We start from the raw sequence: 25,178 nt of genomic DNA, 5'->3' as shown, positions 1-25,178 counted from the left end.
CAGAGAGCGCTGGTGACGGACATCCCACATGTCGGCTCTCTTTGGAACCGCCTTGGCTGAAGAGGCATCTGCCCAAGCCCACACCCATGACCAGTCAGGGAGAGGGTATTAAGGCCCAGCCACCTCGCCACAACTCAGAGCCACTCTGAACACCCATGACCAGTCAGCAAGAGGGTACTGAGGCCCAGCCGCCTCGCCACAACTCACAGCCACTCTGAAGGGCCATCTCTGCTCTCCCAGGAGTCAGTTGAGGGCTTCCCTGAGCCCAGCTCCTCCCTTTGCCAGCTCCTCATTTCCTTCCCTTTCTTCTACCGATGGGAATCACAAGCATCCTCCCTAATGTGCCCCTGCACTTGAAAGGTTGTCTCAAAGCCTGCTTCCTGGGGAGCCCCAGCTATGATAGACCCCAGTCATTTAAGGCTCACTTCAAATGCTGCCTCCCTCTGACTGGACGTTCCCCTCCTTCTGAACGAACTTCCATGGTGGTGACCATCTCTGTCTGCTGTAAATAAATGAGCTGCAGCATCACACCTGCCTTGGCATCCATACGACACTGTGGGCTCCATAAAGGAGAGGATGGCACTGTGCCCGGTTCATTTCTCTATCTTCTTTAGCACCTGCCTTTACTGCTGAGCATGGGTGCTGGGATGGGACATGTCTGGATTTGAACCCCAGGGTTTGAAGAATTAAATAGAAAGCTTAGCCCAGAGCGCTGCACACAGTAAACACTCCCTCCTGTTTTGTGATCTGTAGTCATTGTTTACCGACTGCCGTGATAGCACTAATCTATGTTTATTGAAAGAGTTGGGAATGCTGCTGATGACCAGCTTAGGAGGCTCTACGGGCACAGTGAGTGTTCCCAACTTCATCTCCCCGGGAGATAGTGGAGATTGGCTGAAGGCACCTCATCCCCTGGCAGAGCACCCACTTTGCTCTCTCTCTCCCCATGCACGCCTCGTAGCTGGACCCTCCAGCGTGCAAACCCTCACTCTCTCTCCTGCAACCAAAAACTAAAAATTAAACTTGGCTTTGAATCCAAGGCCACTAGTGCTTTTGATCTCAGTTTCAAAGCAAGGCAATTATCGGACACAAAAAGCCCTGATTTATTTATGAAATGCTATGGACATCTTTGAGGCGGAAACGAAAAAACTCACTCAAGACCAAGTCCTTGTTGCCACACAGAGAATAGCTGCTTTCAAACATAAGCCCCCCACATGCCCTCTCTTCTCTGCTAAGAGTCTCTCCTCATTAGCGCTTCCTCCCAAACATTGCAGCTTCTGACAATCAAATTCACATCACGGCCAGGGCAAGTAATTAAATTCTGCAGGCATCAGAGCGTAGAATAAGGGATAGCTATTGTTAAGGAGGCTAAAGAAAACAGAATGAGGCTGGAAATAGAATGGGCTTCAATGCCCAGTCTCAAAAACGGTTAGGGGTAGAAAGGGAGAGCAACGGGATGCAGACCGAACCCCCCAGCAGGTGCATCACACTGGGTCATAGATTCAGAGCCAGAGTCAAAAACCTGATTTTGAGGCCAACCCTGCACTTACCACAAGTTGGCTTCAGTTTCCTCATCTTCAAAACAAAAAAGATAGACAAGGAGTCTTTCTCTACGTGTCCCCAAATGATAGCATTCACCTGGGCATCTGTTAGAAAGGCAGATTCTCAGGCCCCAGCTCAAACCTACTCACACCTGAGACAGGGGCCCAGCAGGTTGCATGTCACAAGCCCACCAGGTGATTCCAAGGCATGCTAGGATTATAAGAGCCACTGTTACAGCACCTTTAAAGATGAGGCCACAAATTCAAATGCATAAAGGGCCAAGAGAGTAAAACAAAGGAGCCCTGTAGGTGGGACTCACTCCCAATTGCAGGGAGAGGGGGCCGGGGGAGGGAACATGCCCACTGGTGGGGCTGGCAGCTACTCAGCCAAGCTGATTGCTGCCATGGATGAGCCCATGTGGATCTAGAATTTTCAGAGCTTCTGATTTTGTAAAAGAAACACAAAATCCTGATTTTACGCAAAATCTTCAGATTTTTAATTGTTGATTTGATTTTTCTTAACATAGTGAAAGCCACAAAGGTTACACTTCAGAGCTAACTTCAGTTGTGGACTGCCGTTTTGCAGCCTCTGTTCTGAGTTGCCTTTGACCTCCACCATGATACCGCAGTGCTCATGTCTTTCTCTAGACCAGCGGTCCTCAACCCTGTGGGTCACAACCCCTTTGGGGGGTCTCCTGCATATCAGATATTTACATTACAATTCATAACAGTAGCAAGATTACAGTTATGAAGTAGCAACAAAAATAATTTTATGGTTGGGGGGGGGTCACCACAACAGGAGGAACCATATTAAAGGGTTGTGGCATTAGGAAGGTTGAGAACCACTGCTCTAGACCCTGAACTCCCAACCTCCTCTCCCCACTCCGCAGACTTCTATTTATCCTTCAGCATCCAACTCCAGGATCACCTCCACCGTGAATTCTCAACCCTCTGCCCCATCTCTCCTCTAAGAAACACGAGGCCAAAGAATTGACATGTGAATGATGGTAACGGAAGAGAAAGGCGGGAAGCAGTTACAAAACAGACTTTTCCCACAGGGGAGAAACCAAGACCTCTAGGAAGTTAGGCTCTACTGCTTGAAAAATCACTTACAGAAGGACACTGATCTCATTTGACCAGAATCGAATAAAATAAAGTTTTAATGAGGCAAATACAAAGACACACAAATGCTGAGTTTGTACACTAGATTAAAAAAACAATTGATACAAAAATATCTGGGGCTTTTGGCTGACAGAGTTCAGGATGTCAGTCATGTGATAAGACTATCATCAAAAAAGCAAATGCCGCACAAGACCACATTGTTGGAAGTAAAGGGTCTGGTCTAGACAGCCGGGTTCTGCTCGGAGCTGGTCAGACCTTCCTGGAGGGTTCTGATGAGTTCCAACCATTAACTTCTGCCAGCCAGAAGAGACCTGGAGTGTGACCCAGGAAGAGTGACCAAGGTGAGGTAAGAACACAAAGCCAGGTCACAGGGGAACAGTTCAAAGGGCCTGAAACGTCTGCCCACAGCAGGGAAGGATTTGGGTGCGTGGTCATAACTGATAGATTTCTGTGTGGCTTTGATCTATGCGGCCCTCAAGAGGTCATCAGGACCCATGAGAGTAAACACTGTGAGATTTCACTCCAGCTCTGGGGAGAATTTTCTACTGATCACAGTTGTCCTGAGAGGCAACCAAGTGCACTTGAGGGCCATCTAGCTACTGCACAGAATGACAAAAAACCTGGAGCAGAGAGCCTACTGGACATCAATGGTTTTATTTCTCCTTTCTTGTGAGGGCACCCTAATTTTTCTTGGGGAACCACCCCTCACTTATTCTCAGTCCTATAGCAGGTGAAGCTAAGGTTGCTGGCTTCAGGGGTGGGTATGTTTTCCAACCTGGTCACCGAGCACTGCAGTTCCCTTGCCACAGCCTCAGTTGTGCTCACCTGACCCATGCTGGGTCCATCAGAGCCTAGAAGACCCAATTCTGGGGAAAGGGACTTGAGGGAGGTAGGGAGTGAGCCTGGAGCTGCTGGGGGCCATCTGGTCATCACACAGGGAGAGACTACTATGAAAGAGCCCCTCACCTCCCTCAAAGAGGAAAACAGAGAAAACTGTAGTGGAGTTTCAGGCAGACTGAGTTCTGATAACAGCCTTTATGCCCCCCGAAGCCCACCCCATGCCTGAAGGGTACAATCCCTTTGTTCCTTACAGCAGAGCGAGCTGGATTTCTGTTGTCGGCAACTATGAGTGTCCTGATCACTATAGATGGCCTCTCAGACCTCATTCAGTTCCATCTTCCTATGGCTGACCCACTTCCTGCTTAAAGCAGAGACCATGTGCATGGACTTCTTGACTCTAAAGTCCTGCCTCTAAGTACAGATTACACTGCAAAAGGGGAAAATGGACTCAAACAGCTTCCCGTATCAGCGAGAAGCTGGCAGATAGGGCAGCTGCCCAGGCCCACGCCTGAAGACAGGCACAGGGTGGGCACCGGGCCTGGAGGCCACTCCCACTGGCTGCAGCCTTGCTGTCAGGGCAAATTGGCAGGGTAAGCAGGGCACACACACTGACACTGGGCTCACAGCTCAGGCATGGGGAGGGGGCTCTATTCCTAGGATCACTGGTGAGCTACCATTTAATGACCACCTACTGAATACCAGGCCTGAGCTGGACACCTAACCTACCTCTCCCCGCAGCCCCATGAAGTAGGCAGTGTTACCATCTCTATTTCCCAGCTAAGAAAACTGCGGCTCAGAGACTTGCCCAGGATGGTCACTGAGGGGCAGTTCTGAGACAAACTCTAAAAACCCAGGCACTTCCTACCTCCTGCTGATGATGACAAGAGGCCCAAAGCTGCCAAGTCTAGGTTTTCCTTGCAGCGTCACAAAGCTTTACCCACTCATCTGTAAAATGGGGTGAGTTAGGATCCCAACTCATTCATTCCTCAGTGTGACCAGGGACCAGCCTCTGTAGGAACTAGTATTATGTGAAGCACGGGCCTCCATTCTGAGATTAGATATAACCAATGCCACACAAAGGGGCCGTGCTGTGCTAACTCAGCCAGCCAGGCTCTGCCCGTCTCTCTCCCAGCCCCTGTGGGCTGCGTTGTTTCCTTTGTTCCACAGGCGCAGGCCTGGTAACAAGGCAGCCAGGAGCTCAGCTGTAGACATTTTTTTCATTATTTTCCACCCTGTTAACCTCCATCACAAGTCAGGCTGCTGTCAGCCTAAATGAGAACTGAAAAGATTTATCTTGCCTGTCCCAGGGCTCAGCTCAGGAAAAAGACCCTTCATTTCCTAAAGGCCCTGATGACCCTTTCGCTGGGAGTCACTCCCACCCAGGAAAAAAGATGTGACAGCAACAGCAGGCGGGGGCTGGGAATGGGACCAGCAGCCCAAACTTGCACATGTCTGAATCGCTACAGTTCAGCTTTTCAAAGCACTGCGTATTTCTTTTTTTGCACTGTATTTACCTTGCTAATTATGTTTGCTTACGCAAATATTAAACTTAGACCACATTTCATAAACACGGCCCCAAGGGAAAACCAGAGGCATATTGTGTAGCAGGAGGAAATTAGCAATATCGAGATAGCAAAATTGAGATTACAATTTTGCTATCACAGTAATCCTCAAAGTGGACAATTCAAACACAGACCATGGAGAGATGATTATATTTTAAATCAATTTGTCCCTTTCCCTTTGCTTCTAGCAATCCCAGGTCACCAAACCCCTAAAATGGCTAAGAAGAGACGCTGGATTCTTTTAGTAACAATAGTCTGCCACACACACACACACACACACACATTTGCATAATAATGGCCAGCTTTGGCCAGCTTACTAACTGCCAGGCTGTAAGTGGGGATGACAATCCTGTTAATCCTATCCTCATCTCACAAACAAGGAAAAGAGGCACAGAGAGTTTAACTAACAAACCCCAAGACACACAGCTAATAAATGATGGAACCGGGACTATGAACCAGAATTTAAGACCCCAAACCACTTTGCAATAATGCCTCCTCCTTCAGGGGCCCCAGGTGTTTAACTCTCACACTGCCCCTGGGAAGTAGTTGACCTTAATCCCAGTGGACAAAGTGGACAAGGTTCACCAAGGCTAAATGACGTGCCCATTTCACAGACAGCAAACGGACAGAAATGTTCGCAGCTGCCTAGCAATGTCCCAGGGACTCAGAAACCCCGGGGGACGTTAGAAGTAACACTGCTTCCACACTTGGGTTCTTGGCATTTATACGAGTAAATCTTTCTGAAAGCAATGGAGTACTCTGTCAAAAGCCTTAGAAATGAGGAGACTTTTGGGCGGCGCCTGTGGCTCAGTAGGTAGAGCGCCGGCCCCATATACCAAGGGTGGCGGGTTCAAACCCGGCCCCGGCTGAACTGTAACCAAAAAAAAAAAAAATAGCCGGGCGTTGTGGCGGGCGCCTGTAGTCCCAGCTACTCGGGAGGCTGAGGCAAAAGAATCGCTTAAGCCCAGGAGTTGGAGGTTGCTGTGAGCTGTGTGATGTCATGGCACTCTACCGACGGCCATAAAGTAAGACTCTGCCTCTACAAAATAAATAAATAAATAAAAATAAAAAAAAAGAAATGAGGAGACTTTTGACAATAAAATTCCCATTGCAGAAGCTGATCTTAAGAACCTTAACAGTGGGTGTGACAAAGACATTCACAGAAGGATTATTTATAAAAGTAAAACAACATAAACAACCCAAAACTGTTCAACAATAAGAGAGATCAGTTAAATAAATTAAGGTACATCTATACAATGACATACTAGGCAATAATTCAAAATGTTATAGAAATATATCTGTTGACATGCAAACCTTTTGTAACAGAGTGCTATACAATTTTCAGATGACATAATCAGTAGAATCATAAATGCAGCACGATCTCATTTGGAAAAACGTATACGTATGCTAGAAAATGTGTAAGTACAAATAAGCACTCATAGAAACTGTATTTGTGTGTGTACATATAAAGAAGAAATTCCTAGGGCATCAAAGTGATTATCTGTGACTGATAATATTTAACGTGATTTAATTTTTGTGTTTATGTTCATCTCCATATATATATATATATATATTTTTTTTTTTTTTTTTTGCAGTTTTTGGCCAAGGCTAGGTTTGAACCCACCACCTCCAGCATATGGGGCTGGTGCTCTACTCCTTTGAGCCACATGTTGAATCTCCTATGTTCATCTCCATTTTTCCAATTCCCTGCAGTGAACGTATACTACTTACCTAACCTCGAAGTGGGTGGCTGCTGAAGTAGCTGAGACCACACAGTCTTTAAAAGGAATATTCAGGGTTCAAACTCAGGGCTGAGTGCCAAGTCCAGCCCTTGGCCTCTTATGCCCTCAATACACTTGCCCTTCTGCTCCCTTGTCCCCAGAGCACATCCCACCCTAGCTGACACAGTGCTGCCATGCCCAGCCTATGGCAGAGACCTGGGACAGGTGGGGTTGTCCACTTGCGCACCTTTTTGAAGAGTCTGATGACATCCTCACTGATCTGGGAGAGGCGGACGATGACATTGTTCATGAAGATGTCGTTGAGGGTGGCATGATCTCGGCTTTCCCGCCGGGTCTGATGCAGAACCAGATACCAACAGTTCACAGGTGAGAGGAGGTACTGGTCCTTCCTGTGGAAACCAAGACAGCCCAGGTTGGCTACATGGAAACTGTCATCCACATAGTGGTTTGCATTGTCACCCAGATTGGCTCTTTTGATCCTCATGAGCACCCCTTCAAAGTTGGTTTTATTTTTACACAGGCTACAATAGCTGAAGGTCAACCTGGGGCCAGAACCCAGGTCTTTAAGTCCTAAGCCCTTCTTCCACTACCCCACGGAGAGCAGCACTTGCTCCCTGTACCCCTTCTTTCTGGGAAGAAGCTGCCCCTCCCAGGGCTAAGTAATACTAAGTCTATTACGTTGGAAATATTTGTATGATTTCTAGATCTATGCAATGGAACAAAATGTGGACACTTTCTCTTCCCTGGCTATCTCCCCTATTCCCTGGAATCTTCTCAGGCTCTTCACCCTTTTGTCTTTTCCCATGGATGGGCTTCTGTCTCGTGCCTTTTAGAAACACCTGCCTTTGCCTCTTCATTGGGTGGTAGGAGAGGGGTCTGGAGAGCTCAGGTTCTGTTCAGGAGACGGTGTTAAGGAAAATCCAAGTAAGTAGAGCCAAGACAAATAAATCTTTGTCCTTCAGTGACTGATACAGTCTCAGCATACACTAGCTGGGTGTGATGCCAGAACAGAAGTTCTCAAAGTGTGCTTCCCAGACCAGCAATGTCAGCACTACCCGAGACCTTGTTAGAAATGCAGACACTCCTGTCCCACAGCAAGCTGCTGAATCAAACACCATGGGGTGTACCTGGCAGGGGTGCACAAGCCCTCCAGAGGACTCCCAAGCTCACTCGCTGTCTGAGCACCAGTGGAGCCTTACGCCATTGTTTCCCGAAGCTTTGGACACTAATGAAACCAGAGAAGACCAGTCTCTTTCCTATACCCACTCTCCTCAATTCACAATGGTGTTACATTTCAATGACGGTAAGTTGATCCTAAGTTGAAAATGCATTTAATACACCCACTGAACAGTATAACCTAGTCTAGCCTACCTTAAACATGCTCAAAACACTTACATAAGCCCATAGTTGGGCAAAATCATCTAGCACAAAGCCTGTTTTATAAAAAAAGTTTTGAACATCTCATGTAATTTATTGAAAACTGTACTGAAAATGAAAACTAGAATGGTTATGTGAGTACTTGAAATATGGCATACTGAAAGCATGCTGCTTTTGTACCATGGTAAAGCTGAAATGTCATAAGCCAAACCACCATTAAGTTAGAGACTGTACTTTGCAAAGACCCGTCTGTTAGGCTCAGGAAAGGAAGAGGAAGGGAAATTGAAAAACAAAATCAAGATCAAACCAATAACCCCATCCTGCCACAAAGAGTATGTGAGTTCCTGGCCTCCAACCCTGAGTCTCTCCCTTACTCCACTTCCCAGAGTGGAAAGAGATGTTGGAAAAGCAGGAAAGAGCTTTTCCATCCACTGCCCGAGGGTGGCTAGCTCCGGGTTTCCCTCCCCTCAAGCCTGCCTGTTCCACCTGCCCTTTGGGAGCTGCCTGGTTTCTTGGGAAACACAGCCTCCCACTACCAACATTTTTGACAAAGGCAATTCTGCTGATTCCCACTTTGACCACATCCACTTCCCCAAAGCAAGGTGGAAATGCTATGTGGCACAGTCCCGAGGGCCTCTGGGCTATGATCCTTCCCAACTCCTGAGGCTTGGGAAGGTAGTAAGGTGGGACCATTCAGAGAAATTTTCTGTCACCAAATGGGCTTAAAAGTATATCTAGATGGCAGGAATTTGGTTTAGATAGAGGATGGATATGCTGGGGACTGTCTAAGGAAGATTAAGCCTGAAGACACGCTGCTGTAGGAGAAACTGATTTCTCCTTTGCTTATAACCCAGAGAAAGAGCCAGAACACGAAAACTCGACCCCAGCCAGCATCCCTCAGCATTTACTGTGCAGGCCTTGGGTGGGTTCCGGATACCCAAAGGTGGCTGTGTCACAGACTTGCCCTGGAGGCGCTCACTATCAAGTGGCTGAGGAAGGTGGCACAGATCTAAGACACAGACCCACAGAGAGCAGCGGCTCCGCTGGAGAAGCTTCTAGAGGGCTCTGGGCACCAGGCACAGAGTTCCTTCCATTCCCACTGGGCCTTCATGCATGCAAGCTCTTCCCTCTACCCGTACTACCTTAGCCCCAGCTCTTCTCATGATGCCTCCTTCTCCTCCTATTGGTTCAGCTAAAATCATACCTGCCTAGAAAGCACTGCCCTGGCCACACATGAAAGCAATGGTTCTCAAAGTGTGGTCCCTGACCCCGCTGCATAAGCATCGCTTGGGAACTTGTTAGAAATACAAATTCTCAAGGCCACCCCAGACCACTTAATCAGATGGCCCAGTGCCTGTGTTTCAGCAAGCCCTCCCAGTGATTTAGCTGCATGCTCATGTTCCAGAACTTCCACCTTGAGGCCTTTCCAGCCCTCGCTCAGCGCTTGCTCCTTACTGTGAGCTCTTTGAAAGCAGGGACTGTTTCTGTTGCAATTACCACACCCAGGGCCCAACAATGTGGTAGACGGCATGGAAGAGAGATTCATGAGAAAAGCTCATATTTGCAGTTGGTCTTGAAGGATGAGTAGGAGTTTTCTGGATGGTCAAGGGGCAAAGAGAAGATGGAATTTTAGATAGAAAGAACTGTGGGTACAACTAAAGTGATTTTTCTCGGGAGAGCTGGAATTCTGAGTCTACTTGTGGAGGCTTGTAGGATATGAGGCTGGGAAATGGGTTAAGGGTTGATAGTGGGGGGTACTGTTGGGAGGGCCTAACACAGCCATACATAAACCCTTCTCCCTTCCTCTTCCTCTCTTCTTAAGACAAAGACACAAAGGATCTGGCTAGCCCCATCCCCTAGAAGTTCTAGACAAAAGACTCTAATGCAACAGTCAAGCTATTTAATGTGCCCACCCCTGACAACCCCAGATAAAAGGGGTCATCAACTATCCCCCAGGCACAGACACCATCTTTGCATGGCCCAGGCAGGTCACCCTCCCCTTTCAATAAACCTGACCTCAATGTCTCTGCTGTGGCCTCGTGTCTGGGTGTCACTCTTTACACCTTTCAGGCACTGTCAGGCTAAAGGGTTGGGATGTCTTCTTCTAGGTCAGGGATCCTCAAACTACGGCCCGCGGGCCACATGAGGCAGTGTGATTGTATTTGTTCCCATTTTGTTTTTTTACTTCAAAATAAGATATATGCAGTGGGCATAGGAATTTGTTCATAGGTTTTTTTTTAAACTATAGTTGAGCCCTCCAATGGTCTGAGGGACAGTGAAGTGGCCCCCTGTTTAAAAAGTCTGAGGATCCCTATTAGGCTGTGTTTCTCAGCTTGTCCTTCACATTAGAATCACCTGGAAAGTTTTTTAAAAACACCAAGATCCAGGTGCCCATCCAAGAGCAATGAAGTCAGCCTCTCTGGGGGATACAGTTGGTATTGGTATTTTTTAAACACTGTCTAGAAGATTCCGCGGTGCAGCCAGAGTTAAGAATGTCTGCTGTAGGCGAAGAGGAGTCATGGACGTTACTTAAGCAGAGGTAGGACAGAGCCACAGTGTGTTTTAGAAGGATGCTTGAGGGCAGATTGGAGGATGGCGGGAGGGGTGATGTGGGTCCAGACCAGGGCTGGAGGCAGGAGGACCCTCCAGGAGGTCATCTTAGTTCAGAAGAGGGACGATGAGGCCCAGGTTATGGTCTCGTAGCCTGTGAAGACAGCACTTGAGAGACGCCTCCCTCGGAAAGCAGATTGTCTTAGAGACTTCCTGAAAACAGGAGAGGGAGGAAGAAGGAGCAGATGGGGATTCTGAGGTTTGGCTCTCAGGCGACTGGGTGGATGCTGATGGCACGAACTGAGATAAGAACTGCTAGGGGAGAAGCGGGTCTGGGGAGAAAACACATCGCTTATCTCATTTTTCACTGCTTCCTGGGTGGTGATGGAAATGGAAAGATTAGAGGAGAGGAGAGATGAGATAATTGAGCTGTTACCTAAATTACTTCGGGGGCTTAGCTGTAACTGGGATGCAAGAAGTGAGCAGCATCGGGGAATTAAATGTGCAAAATTTATGGAAATCACGACTAGAAGGCAAGTTTCAGAGGGAGGAAAAAGACAAGCGATCTGGAAAGGGTGGGGAGCGCTGGGACAGTCTGGGGACCAGTAACCAGGTCACCTGGCCCTTTAGAGAGACGAGGTAAGAGGAAGGGCAGAAAGGACAGTGCAGGGCTGGTCAGAGCTGTGGCCGGGAAGCAGAGCAGGTGGAGATAGAAATACAAGAGAAAAAGACTACCCGAAAGCAGCTGAGGACTTGTTTGGGTGCCAAGAGCAGCACTGGGAAGATTAAAGTCCTTGGTTCCATCCAGTTTTCATTTGCTTGTTGCCTCTGTGTGTATGCGCCGGGCCCGGCCAGGTGCAGCAGCAACCAGGGCTGTAAGCCCTGTCCCACAAGCCATCCTCTAGAGTAAGGGGGACACACTTGGATGCAACAGAAAGCAAAGACACAGCTTCATAAATGCAGCTGTGGGGAACAGGCTCTGAACAGATCTGGCAGGGAGGTGGTCACAGATGGCTTCCTGGAGGAAGCACTTCTTAGGCTGAGAACTAATGGCTGGAGTGGAGTTTCCCAGGGAGGAGAGACTCTCTAGGTGGAGAAATTCGGTGACCAAAGGCAGAGAGAAGCAGCAAAGAGAACCTTGGCGAGCTGGATATAGTGAGGGTGCTCAATGGTGTTCCAGAGTGGGAAGAGGGTGACAAATGACATTGGAGACTTAGGCAGGTGCCACTTGGCTAAGGGTCTCTAAGTGGTCAAGTGGAGCTTCATCCTGAGGTCCACAGGGAGCCCTTGAAGGGTTTAGAACAGCTGAGTGAGAGTAAAACTGCGCTCTGAACTCTCACCTGCTGGCGATGCAGGGCTCAAGGGGGCCCGGGAGAGGTTGAGGGACTCAAGAACCACCTAGGCAATGAGCTGGCTGAAACTGGAGCCTGGATGGCCTGGGCCTGGGAGAGCAGGGTGGCCTTTGTCAAGATGGGTGGAACAGGGAGGGAAGACGGTGAGTTCAAGTTGAATGTGATAAGCCTCAAGGCTGTGGAACACACAGATGGACAACTCTGGGCTACAGAGACAAGTACAGAAATCGGCAGTGAGTAGTTGGCTAATACTTAAAACCACAGAACAACATGGAACACTTTACAAATGGCTGTGGCCACGTGGCAGGCTGAGGCCAGAGGGCTGGGACAGGGCCAGGCCACTACGGCTTCTCCCGCCTGGTTACCTGGAGAAGGATAGTGTGGGACAATGTGCAGCCTGGCTTTCTCGGAGAGGGCGCTGCTGTAGGCCTGTGTCCCACCAGCGCAGATATGGCTGGTTCTGCTTCCCCACTTCTGCAGCCCAGGCGCCCCTCCTGTGGGGCGGCTCATCTGCAGATCAAAAGGCCAGGTGGAAAAAGCCCAAGTGCCCATCGATCCACGAATGGATTAATAAATTGTGGTATATGTACACCATGGAATATTATGCAGCCTTAAAGAAAGATGGAGACTTTACCTCTTTCATGTTTACATGGATGGAGCTGGAACATGTTCTTCTTAGTAAAGTGTCTCAAGAATGGAAAAAAAAGTACCCAATGTACACACCCTTATTATGAAACTAATGTAGGACCTTCACATGAAAGCTATAACCCAGTTATAACCTAAGAATAGGGAGAAAGGGGAAAGGGAGGGGAGGGAGGGGGGAGGGGGAAGGAGGGGGATTAATGGATTACACCTGCGGTGCATCTTACAAGGGTATATGTGAATCCTAGTAAATGTGGAATGTAAAGGTCTTAGCTAAATTACTAAGAAAATGCTACAAAAGCTATGTTAACTAATGTGATGAAAATGTGTCAAACGATCTATGAACCAAGTGTATGGTGCCCCACGATCATACTAATGTACACAGCTATGGTTTAATAAAAATAAATAAATAAATAAATAAAAGGCCAGGTGACCTGGCCATAGCCGGGGCCAGGAGTGCAGCTGTCACTCTGTGGAAAGCTGGCATCTGTGGCCCTGGACACAGCAGAAAGGAGAGGGAAGGGCCTCAGCACAGAGAAACAGAAAGAAACCCGGATGGGGAGCGGGCATTCACCTGTGTCTGCCATATCAGCTGTGGGCCTTTACGCAGGTCACCTATCCCCTGAGCCCCCGCCACTGGCATGGCATCGTTAACCCTGGGGCTAAATGCCATAATGAGCATTCAGCACCTTTTGCTATGTATTTTTTTATTTTCGGGAGGGTTCCTGATAACCTTTTCTTATGAAAAATATCAAGATAAACGAACTGTGATAAAAGATGTACACGGAGACATTTTCTATAAAAGAAAATAGTGGGGTTTTTTTTTCACAATGGACAATACACATTGCAGAATGGAAGCAAACAAACTCCAAGAAGACAGGCCCTTTTCTGTAATTGGAGAAGAGACCCCGAAGTCTGAGCGCTTGTTGTGTATTTTACGTGAAGCAGACCCCAGCCACACAGCCCTGAGCAGGTCCCAGCCACGACAGCTTCTGGCTCCACAGAGCAGCCAGTCGGGTAAGGAGACAGGTATTCCTTGGGAGCCCCACCAGCATGGGGAGAGTTAGAGCTGCAGAAGTTGGGGGGGAGCCCAGTGCCATGAGAGCCTACAAGGGGACTGGGCTGATTTGGGGAGGCCACTGAAGTGTCCCTGAGGAAGGAAGGAGTCATTAAGCTGGGCTCCAAAAGAAGAGCTGGAGGGTACTACTGAAGGGGGCTGGGAGAGAGCGTTCCAGGCAGGGGGAACAGAATGGGCAAAGGTTCCTTGCAGGCAGGGAACTCCGTGCCTTGAAGGATCAGGAAGCAGCCAGTGTGGCTGGAGCAGGAAGCAAGGTAGAGAAGGGAAACTCAGGGCCATGCTGGAGGGTCTGAAGGCTCCTGTGAGCACACTCCATCCCACTCTGCACCCAGGAGGTACCAAGCCTGGCAGGAAGGGGCCCAGGTGAGGACAGCAAAGCTGGACACCAGCCTTTAGGGACCTTCAGCCTCTGCCCTTCCCTTTTCCGAGGGTCACTTGTCCCTTTTGGAAGTGAACCCTTTTGACCTGAGATCCAGCTGTCCATGCCAGAAGCCATTTTTGTCTTCTGCAGCCTCATTTTTGGGAGACGACGTCAAAATGAACCTGGGCCAGCGTTCTTGGCTGAGGCACATTTTGAACATCCTTTCTGTTTTTCCAATCCCTCATCCAAGTGTCAACCCAGCAGGCAGAAGCTGCTGAGCTAAGACATAATGTTAGAACTTTTGCATATAGATTCATATATTTTATTTTATTTTATGGCCAGAAAATAGCAATGAACGTTTCTGGTGAGTCACAGCTTTTTCTTTCTTTGGCTAGGGGAGCTGGGTATGAGGTTCCAAAAGACTGCAGCTAGAGAAGCGAGGCTTTGCCAAGCTGGTGAGTTGGGAAAATGAAATTAGCAGTGAGCTGGCTCCTCCAGCTTCTCAGCTGGAGGCTGGAAAATTCCGCTTAGCAAACAGAACCTATCTCCAAGCCCCATGTTGCAGATGCATCCAAAGCCGCCCAGGATCCTGGTTGCTCTGGGAGGCGGGCAAGCTCCAGCAAGCGACATACCATCCCCCAGGAGCCAATCCTGGCTACTGGCTTCTGCTCCCCTTCAGAACCCACTCAGGGCTTACATTGGGCTCGCTCAGCCAGCCGCCAGAAAAAGGTGCCTCTTAACGTGCTACCTCACTGAGTTCCAAGGCCAAAAAGGGGTGGGTAACCTTGTGCTACCTAAGTTGCCCCAAGAAGGATCTGAAATTCATTGCACTTGCTTGTAGCATGAATCATTCATTCGACAAATAGTTACCTTTGTGCCTCTTCCGTGCTAGAGAATGGTAAGCAGAATAAGCCACACCACCTGCCCCGTGGAGCTTAGTCTAGCGGGGCCTCAAACCACCACCAAATAATCATATAAGTAAGTAGAAAATGGCAGAAGTCAACAGGGCTCTGAGGGAGAAGTGCGTGGAGCCTGAGAGTCTGTAACTGCCTAAAGAACTGAATCAAAACTAAACCCCTGCACATTACCACTGGTTAAAATCTCCTGTATTACAACATCTATTTTTCATTTTTAGTATAAAAAATGACATGTATGTATACATGTCTATCATATACATATACAAATAAACCACATGCCAGTTAATGCTTTGGAAGTTGCTGGTTTTAGTCTCTGAGGATTCCGGGGAACTTCGTATGGGATCTGGGAAATAGCTAGCCAGAAAAATTGCCAAGAGCAAAGGGGAGGCCAGGCATGGTAGCTCACGCTTGTAATCTTGGTACTCTGGGAGGCAAGGTGGGTGGGTGGATTGCTTGAGTTCAGCAAGACCAGCCAGAGCCAGGAGCAAGACCCCATCTATACTAAAAATAGAAAACTAACCAGGCATTGTGATGGGCAACTGTAGTCTCAGCTACATGGGTTGCTGAGCCAAGAGGATCACTTGAGCCCAAGAGTTTGAGGTTGCTGTGAGCGATGATGACACCACAGCACTCTATGACACAGAATGAGACTCTGCCGAGAGAGAGCGAGAGGAGCTGTAGCCATTGTGAAGTCTACTCTTTAGGCTGAGTCTCCTAACCAATGAAAAAAGGAAGGTGGAGGATGGAGAAGGTGGAGATGGAACAGGTTCACGCTCCAGGAGGATCTGGAAGGGACCTTAGGGGTGATCTGGCCATTCCTGCATACCACTGTACTTCTTTATCTCTTAGATTGTCCTTTTTTACTTAAATCATTTTATTTCCAAAGGATTTCCTAGTCTTTATTTATAAAAAAAAAAAAAAAAAAAAAAAACACCTTTCTTACCGCTCACTTACCAGAAGTAGAAGGTAACTGAAGAAACAAATGCAGGGAAAACAAAACAGTAAAATCAATCTTAGGTAGGTGCTTATGCCTGAAGTCTGTTCTCCATTTGTTGAGATGAGAGAGGTGTTACGCTACTATAATATGCTAGTACCAAACTGAGATCACCAAGGCCACCAGAAAATCGAAAGAGAATTGAAAAAACAGTGCAATATTTACGGTTCATGTGTCATCAATAATTCCTCTCTCTTTTTGGCCATCCATCCTGTTACAGAAATGCCCCCCTAAATACTGGGCTGTGCATACATACCTCTGTGCCCTGAGAAGTCACTAGCCTCCAAGGCAGCCCTTTCATCAGTAGACAGCTCTGGCTACTGGAATGTTCTTAAAGTTGAGTGGGAGTCTGCTTCTCTGATAGCACTATCTTTGGACCTCACTTCTCTCCTTCTGAGGCTACACAAAATTGATCTATTTTCATCACATGTTTAAAGAAAGCATTTGGTAGTGACTTGGTCTTTGCAGTTATTCAGTCAAAAATCTTAAATAGAGCATCAGAGAGAGATTAGAAACGGCCTCCTGTCTTCAAGCAGATGGCAGGGGGACAACCAGACGTATGAACTGACTCATTCCCTGAAAATCTGACCTGAGCCCCATGAGAGAGGAGTAAACTCCTGAGGGAGCCAGAGGAGCAGCTGACGGTGGGCCTGGGATCACGGAGGAACCAAGCACCAAGCTGGCCCTTGTGGAGCGGGCATTGACCTGGAGGAGAGGAGGGAAGCCCTGCGCGGCCTGGATGGGTGGGTGACCCTCAGGAAGCACTGCCCAGGCCCAGAAAGGTGAGGGGATGTGCCCAAAGGCAGCGGCTGAATGCAGTTTTACATTTCAGACTCAGATAAACCAAGATTAGAATCCTAGCTCCGCCACCTACCCGCTGCAGCTGTGTCCCTCCAGGCAAATTACTTAATTTCTCAAAACCTCAATATTTTCAACTAGAAAGATACAGACAGCACCTGCCTCACAGATCAAGCATTTCCCATTGACGTGCAATGAGACGAGGCACCTCAGACACCCAGGAGAGCATGTGGCACGTGGCGACGGGGATGTGAAGGGTACTTGGAGGATTAAACAATCAGCACGGCACGGCACGGCACGGCACGGCACAGAACAGTCAGGAAGGATCCAGCTGGCACGCTGTGCTGGGAGAACAGCAACTCCAGAAAGCCAGTCACAGTTACAGTGACAGCCAGGAGACGCAAGCCCCACCTGAGGGCTTTCTCTGTCCCTGCCCCACTCTGAGCGAACCTTTTCATTCTGAATCCTTTGCCTATTTATTTATATGCTCAATGTGTGCGCTACCCAAAAAAAAATGCTTCTCCTTTTTAGGAACAGTCTAGAAGGCTAAGTCTAAATTATAGCATCTTTTTAGAGAAATGCTACATCTGTGAAAAAATTCTGTGATGTTTTATCCCCAATAAAAAGTGGTGTTTCTTAGATATAAAGCTAGGAATCCTCCCTCCCAACTGCTCTGAGAAGCTGGAAGGTGCTCCAAACCTCCTTTGCATAGCATATTTGCATGGAATATTATTCATTCACTAGCCAAGCACCTCCCAGCACTTTCTAAATTCGGACTTTCCCCCAACATTTTTAAAATATTTGAGCAGGATTCCCTGTTGCTTTTTTTCACAGCAGCTGACATAGTAACAACCAACACTTAACCCTCTGGATGGAGCATTTTCAAGAGATACATCCCCTGTAAAGTGACGGGCATCAAAAACTGGGAAAGAGTCAAAAGGGGGATCTGTCAGCCAAATCCAGAGCATTATTTGCATAGAACGTCACTTCTACAGAGAGTAATCCAGCATCTCTCTAGAATATGTGTCAAACTGAATCTTAGAGAGTCCCAGCTTGTGAAATATTAAGAAATATTATGGGGAGGGAGAATTCTGTGGTTAAATAGCTTTCGGGAAGAAGTCAGCACCTTCTCTTCCTCCCCCTCTTACGCTCTCTCAATCAAACATCTCAAAATATTGATGTTTTAGAAAATATTCCTCTGGAGGAAGAAAATGCCCCAGGAAACCTCTGTCTCCACGGAGCTGCCCAGCTCACTTAGGGCGAGGACATCACCTTCCCCGAGGCGCAAGTTTCCAGGACCCATGTGTACCACCCTCTATGCCATATGCCGCTCAGGAAGGCTGTCAGCTGCTGGCCTGCAGGAGGAGAAGCCAGGTTCGGGGCAGGCAGTGGCTCATGGGTTTTGTGCAGGTGGAGAGGAGGGAAGGCCAGCACAGCCTGAAAGTGAGTTGTAGACAACTTATCACTCGGAAAATCATCACGCCCGTGAAGCATCACTGGAGCCCCCAGAGAGCTTGTTAAAACTGGATTGCTGGGCCCCCGCCCCAGAATTCCTGATCCAGCAGGGACTAGGATCCTGCATTTCTGACAAGACCTTATTTCAACACTGCTGGCTAGCACCACACTTTGTAAGCGAGCGCTCTAGCTCCAGCCTTGCTCAGGCCCGACTTCCTAGACAGGGACACCCTTGTAAGTCCACACTCCGTCCTCTCAGCAACATAGTGCCGGGTGCAAGCACGCAAGTGGGTGACGATTCACCCAAATGGCCTCGCCAAGCATCTAAGGATGCAAGAACATAAATGTCCCGCGTCCTGGGGCGGCGCCTGTGGCTCAGTGAGTAGGGCGCCGGCCCCATATGCCGAGGGTGGTGGATTCAAACCCGGCCCCGGCCGAACTGCAACAGAAAAATAGCCGGGCGTTGTGGCAGGCGCCTGTAGTCCCAGCTGCTCGGGAGGCTGAGGCAAGAGAATCGCGTAAGCCCAAGAGTTAGAGGTTGCTGTGAGCTGTGACGCCACGGCACTCTACCCGAGGGCGGTACAGCGAGACTCTGTCTCTACAAAAAAAAAAAAAAAATGTCCCGCGTCCTGTTCCCCCGCAAGCAACTCTAATTACCACTTGAGTTGCATTCATTCATTCAAAAAACATTTAGTGACACCTATGTGCCGAGTTTTGTGCTAGATGCTGGGGACCCCAGGTCAACAGTCAGCCTCACCCTGGATCCTGCAGCCCAGTGGCCATCCACAAGGGGACAGATAAGCCAACAGGCAATGACAATACAGGGTCGGAGCTTTTGCCTCCTTTCCTCCCCAAGTCCTTCCCAGCTCAAATCAGAGACATCCTTATTTCCTCCATCCCCTCCAGTCCTCATCTGAGTGATTTCCCAGCATCTGATCACTTCTGCCCACTCACCTGGTTCCCTCCCTGGCCAGGCTCCCCCTAGAGAGCTACACCTCACACTCGCAAGTCTCCTCAGCTCTACTCTTTCCCTTTCCACCCTGGGGTGGCCTTTCACAATGGTAAATGGCCTCGTGCAACCCTCTGCTTCCCCCTCTCCAGCCCCCACCACCTCTGCCCACAGATTGTCCCGTGGCTGCTTCCCCCCATCTCTCAGGACTCAGCCTGAACACCACTCCCTCCAGAGGCCGTCCCCAGCCACAGTCCTTGGTCCTCGCTCAGGGTAGCATAAGAAAGTGGGCTGCTGGCTCGGCGCCTGTGGCTCAAGCAGCTAAGGCACCAGCCACATACACCTGAGCTGGCGGGTTCGAATCCAGGCTGGACCCACCAAACAACAATGACGGCTGCAACCAAAAAATAGCCGGGCGTGTGGTGGGCACCTGTAGTCCCAGCTACTTAGGAGGCGGAGGCAGGAGAATCACTTGAGCCCAGGAGTTGGAGGTTGCTGTGAGCTGTGATGCCACGGCACTCTACTGAGGGTGACAGCTTGAGGCTTGGTCGCAAAAAAAAAAAGAAAGAAAGAAAAGAAAGTGGCTGCCAGACCTTTAACACTGCACTAATGAGAGGAGGGCTTACTTCCCCTCCCCTGAAGCTGAGCTGGGGCTAAGACAGCTTTGGGCAATAGAATCTTGAGGGTGACACTATGCCAGCCTAGTGTTTATGACCACTGAAGCTGCCAGCCTCCTTTTCAGGATCCCTGAGCCATCATGCCCAAAGTCTGAGGTGTAGCTAGAGGAACAGGCAGTCCAACAGAGTTGTCCCCACCAAAGTGCTGGGCATGTGACTAAAGCCATCTTGGATTCTCCAGACCAGACCAGCCACCAGTTCGAGAGTACCAAACCACTGCAGTCCATGCCCTGCAGAAAGCAGAAAAGCCTCCCAGCTGAGCCCTGTCCAATTCCCCTTAAATCATGAGATATATTAAATGGGGGGGGGATTTCTGTTATGCAGAGCAGATCACATAATTTCACATTATGTTTACTTCCAAAATAGCAATCATTTGGTTACAGTTTGTCTTTTTTTGATTGCTTTTATTCCTGTCTCTCCTCCACTAGATGGTAAGCTCCTGGAAACTCAGGGACTAGCCCGTGCTGGATGCTCCATAAGCACCGGTTGAATAAGCAAATAAATAAGCACATCAGTGTATTACAGGCACCAGGTCAGAACCTGGGAAGACTTACAGAGGAAGTGACAGCTAAACGCTGAGGGCTGAGGGCAAGGAAGTGTGGGGACCAAAGGGCACAGCCACAGAGATCAGTGCCTCCCCAGCCACACCAACATCCCCCAAGCCACGCTCTTGTCTCTCAGTGTCCGAGAGCAGGCACTGTGTCTCATTTATCCTTGTGCACAGTCCAGGAAAATAAGAGTTCCTCAAAGCACACATTTCAAATAAACGAAGGAGCAAATGGCTTTGCGGGAGAACAGCCGAGCTAGAAACCAGGCAACCTGGATTTTCAAGCTCAACACCTCCCCGTGTGTCCTTGGTAAAATAAGCCACTTGGCTTTTCTGTTGCTCCGTTCACTAGAGATAAAACCATTGTTTCCCTCACTACTTCTCTGGGTCAGCATCTGGATTATGAGAGAGCCAAGACGCCACAGTGCTTTGCAAAAGGTTTGCTAGCACTGAAACATGTAATGTTGGAAAAGAAATGTGATGATGTTGTTCTCGAAATGCTCATCCTGACCCTGGGAAACCCTCTGACCCTTTCTTTGAGTCACGGCAGTGTGGAACTTGGCCCAGGTGAGCACAGCCCTGAACACGGCACCTCGGGGGCAGCTCAGGCTTTTCAATTGCCTGGGAAAGCAGGGAACAGCCAGGGCCTCAGACAGACGTGGCCACAGAGCAAAAGGAAGAACACTGGTCTCGGAGTCAAAGGACCTGAATTTCCTCTCTCTCTTTTTTAATGTTTTAAATCTTATTTTTCATTATAAAATATGCCAGGTATATAAAAGAATGTATAAAGGTCTATGCATTTTGTCTAAAGACAAATCAAACGGATTCCTTTGTATCCAGCACACAGGCTGAAAGACAGAACATTACCAGGTCTATATTCCAGAAAACCCCATGTGTTTCTCTGTCCCCTGAAAGGAGAAGACGCATTCTCCACCACGATTTTAAACTTCGTTAATCCTTTCCTTGCTTTTGTGTATGGTCACTACTCCCCATAGCCCTCTTCAGGCTGCATTGTTTGAAGCTTCACATGAATGAAAATGTACATACTGTACCTATTCTTGACATGTTTCTTTTCACTTAACATTTTATTTTTGAGATCCACCCATGTTAATGTTTGTACTTGTAGGAGACCTGACTTCTTATCCCAGGTATGCCCCTCGTTTTCTGTAAGATCTTGGGCAAACAATTTGCTGTCTGCACCAAATCCATCAGCCAGGGCGGGCGGTATAGACCAAGTAAATCCTCACCCTTCCTCCCACTCATTCACAAACACCCCAGCTCTGCCCAGCACTGCAGTCAGGACAAACAAGACCTGGGCCCTGCCCCCGAGGCCCTGGTAGGCAGATGGACACATGTAAATGAACTATCAGGCAAGGCAAGGCTTCTCAGGACAGCCAGGATGAAGGACCCAGGGCAATGAACAGGCCGAGTACACTGAGCTCCAAAGAGGTAGCCAGAGGTTAGTCAGTGTCCTGGGGTGAAAGGGTGAGTCCAGCCTGGCCCTAGAGACTATCTGTTTCCAGAAGCCAAGATGGCCTTGCCATCACATTAGCATTGTGCACAGGGCCTGCTCCAGCTGCACTGGCCTGAGCCAACCCCCTAATTAGACTTTCATAGTGTGTCAAGCAACCTGCTTGGCCCGATTGCCAGCTGGGGCTCCCGTTCCGTATGGTGGCCTTGGTTAATGAACCCGTGAGGGGCTGGCTGAGCTCATTATAGGAAATGCAAGGAAACAGGGTATCCCCCATCCCCTCCGACCCCCACCTCTCCCTCTCTCCCCATGTTCACACTGAGAATGGGAAGGGAGCTGCTTCCAAACCAAGAGGGAGAGGGGCAAGAGAGAGGCCCCAGCCGGTCCCACCACACAGCCCTGTCTGCAGCTGGGGAGCCGGAGATGTATGTGGCTCCAGTGACAGCTCAGAGTGACATGCGTCTGCCCAGGTGGTTTTAGGGGATGGTCCAGATTCCACAGCTGCCCTCAGGCTGCACCCAGGCCTTTTCCTATCCACGGCCAGGGAGGCAGAACAGCAGTGGGAAGTTCAATACTATCTCTTTCCAATTACTGTCCACAGTCACGTCTGGATGGGCTGCTCGCTCAAGAGTTTCACTGTCCTCATCTTACAATGGGGTAGCAATACCCACCCTGTGCAAAGTAAGTATTAATGCACTCAATAAATTATCACTGTTGTTATTACTAAAAGACAAGTGATAAAAGACTCCAAAATGTGAGCTGTGGCTGCCTTTGAGCAGCGGGGTAATAAGTGACAGTTTCTGTCTTACTTTTCTACATTGTATACAATGAGCATTTTACCTTTAGTGTTTGAAAAAGCACAAATTTTCTCCAAAAAACATACCGAACAAATGAGACTTTCTGATATATTTGTGTGTGGAAGGGCCTCCACCAGGCCTGGGAGAATGTTCTCAGTAGAAGCTTTCTCCTGCAGTGAAAGTTTGAATAGATGAGACTGGGTGAAAAAAGAAGCTTGGTATTTGCAGGTATGAATTTAAGTTTTGCCTTTTACTAAAGCGATTTCTTATCTCCAAATGCCAAAGAAAGAAGGCACATAGTGAGTGTTCAAATGCTGTAGCACTGAGGAAGGGAGATGACTAGAGAATTTTCAAGGAAGAAAGCTCCCTGGACAGAGCGGAATGCAAAAAATGGACACAGGAAGGTGAAGGCAACCCAAGTGTCCATTGAAGGACGAATGGAAAATTAAAATGTGTTCTATCTATATAAAGGAATATTATGTAGTCTTAAAAAGAAGGAAACGCTAACATACTAACAAACTAACAACCAGATGACCTTGAACACAATACACTAAGTGAAACAAGACAAAAAGATAAGAAAGATGAAAAAGTTCTGGGGATGGATGGTGGTGATGATTGTATAATAATAATGCAAATGTAGGGCAGCGCCTGTGGCTCAAAGGAGTAGAGCGCCAGCCCCATATGCCAGAGGTGGCGGGTTCAAACCCAGCCTTGGCCAAAAACTGCAAAAATAATAATAATAATAATAATCCAAATGTACTTAATGCCACTGAACAACTGTACATTTAAAAATGGTTCAGATGGTAAATTTTATGTTGTGTGCACTTTACCAGAATTAAAAAATATATATAAAGAGAAAAGCAGGATGGGACCCAGAGGAAGGGGAAGCAGGTTAGCTGAGATGAAGCATGTCGCCTGTCTCCTGCAGTTAAGGGCCATTTGCTGGAGAAATGATACAAGGAGGTGGGGAGAATCAGGAAGCAGGGCTGAGGGAGAGACAGAGCTGGCCAGGGTGACCTGAAGAATGGTGAACACTGTCCAAGTGAGGTTTGCTGCCTCCCACCTGCACCTGGCGAGTACTGAATGCAAAAGTTTTCGTAGCTGGAGGATTCAAAGCCCACCAAGTCAGTGCCCAAGCAGAGGGAGCCTTCATGAACTCAGAGCTTTGAGTGTGAGAAGTCAGGACCCAGGAGAGTTTGTGCATCTTAAATATGTGAATTAGGGAGGACTTGAAACAGAGGTCCTCTAGGGAAGCAGGGAAGAGGCATGCCTCGAGAATCAGTTTCATGAAGGAGTTCTAAGGTCATCACGCTGAAGAAACTGGGAAGCAGGCTGGCTGAGGCCCAAATAAAAGATGCCTGGATGGGGTCAGGATGTGCTGAAGGAAGGTGGGGTCTCATCTGGGCACAAATGGAGGCTAGCTCAGTGCTGGGTGCTAGATAATAATAATAACAGCAACCACAATTTATTGAGCACTGTCTGTGACAAGCACTTTTCTTCGGTTATTCATTTATCCCTTTCAGCAACCTTCTGCACAAAGTCCTTCTAGCTTCACTTTACACAGGAGGAGGACTGAGGCTTGGAGGTCTAAGTAACCCGCTTCCCCAGTACCTCAAAGGCACACACACTCTGCCCTGCCGCCAACCGTCTGCCCACCCCAGTGCTGCCTCCCACTCCTGCGGCCCCTGGCCAACTTCTCACTTGAACTGGTGTTCCCTGGAGCTGCGGATCTTGGAGGAGAACCGCTCAGCCAGTTTCTCCAGGCTGCGGGAGTACTCAAGCTCGATCTCAGCTTTCCGGCGGAAAAACTCCTGGAGGTCTTGAAGCAGCTGCAGCCGTGACTCCGATTGCTGCTCCAGACATTTGAACTGCTCCACCAGCTGCGTGCGGATCTCTGTGGGCAGAGGCAAGGGCAGGAGTATTAGACTGGTGTGGGGGTGGCAGTGAGACCCGCCCTGCTGACCTGGGCTCTGCAATTCTGGCAGCTCCCTCCCCATCACGGCCACCCAGAGCATCTCCAAGACCACTCGGGGACTAGACCTTGCTGGGCAAAGCACTGGCACAAAGATTTGGCACACACTGGTTTTTGTCACTTGGAGTAACCTAATATTTCCCAAATTTGAATCGCCACATGTCACCACCACGATCTGTGCCATATTTACACGTCCCAGCATTATTATCTTTTCCATCTGATGTAGTGAATTGACTCACTTTTCTTACTGAAATGATCTTGTTTAAAATGCAGTTTTCTATCATTACAGCAAAATGGAAAACTAGGACCCTTGGGTCTGGGACACAGGAAATAATAAATGAAAATAGAAATTTTATAAAATTCTTTATAGAAACCTAAGCTGCTGATTTTTATCAACCAAAGGAAAATGGCAGTGTGAGAGTCATTAAGAAAGA

At 48.4% G+C, this 25,178-nt stretch overlaps 1 protein-coding gene across 6 annotated transcripts in view; it reads right to left on the bottom strand.

Moving 5' to 3' along the window:
• SRGAP3 (SLIT-ROBO Rho GTPase activating protein 3) overlaps positions 1–25,178 on the bottom strand; it is a 261,624-nt gene that overhangs the window by 110,636 nt on the left and 125,810 nt on the right. For all 6 annotated transcript variants that reach the window (XR_008381621.1, XM_053599336.1, XM_053599337.1 and 3 more), the window contains exons 2-3: positions 24,474–24,666; positions 7,034–7,196 (exon numbers count right to left, since the gene is read on the bottom strand). Coding sequence is in view for 5 of the 6 variants with exons in the window: in XM_053599336.1 (XP_053455311.1) it covers positions 7,034–7,196; positions 24,474–24,666 (356 nt within the window). In the remaining variant the exon portion in view is untranslated. The remainder of the gene's footprint in view (positions 1–7,033; positions 7,197–24,473; positions 24,667–25,178) is intronic.

This window comes from Nycticebus coucang, chromosome 8 (assembly GCF_027406575.1).
Source record: "Nycticebus coucang isolate mNycCou1 chromosome 8, mNycCou1.pri, whole genome shotgun sequence".
Classification (NCBI taxonomy): Eukaryota; Metazoa; Chordata; class Mammalia; order Primates; family Lorisidae; genus Nycticebus; species Nycticebus coucang.
The sequence above is the reverse complement of the archived record's forward strand: the minus strand, read 5'-3'. Positions and strand labels throughout refer to the sequence as shown.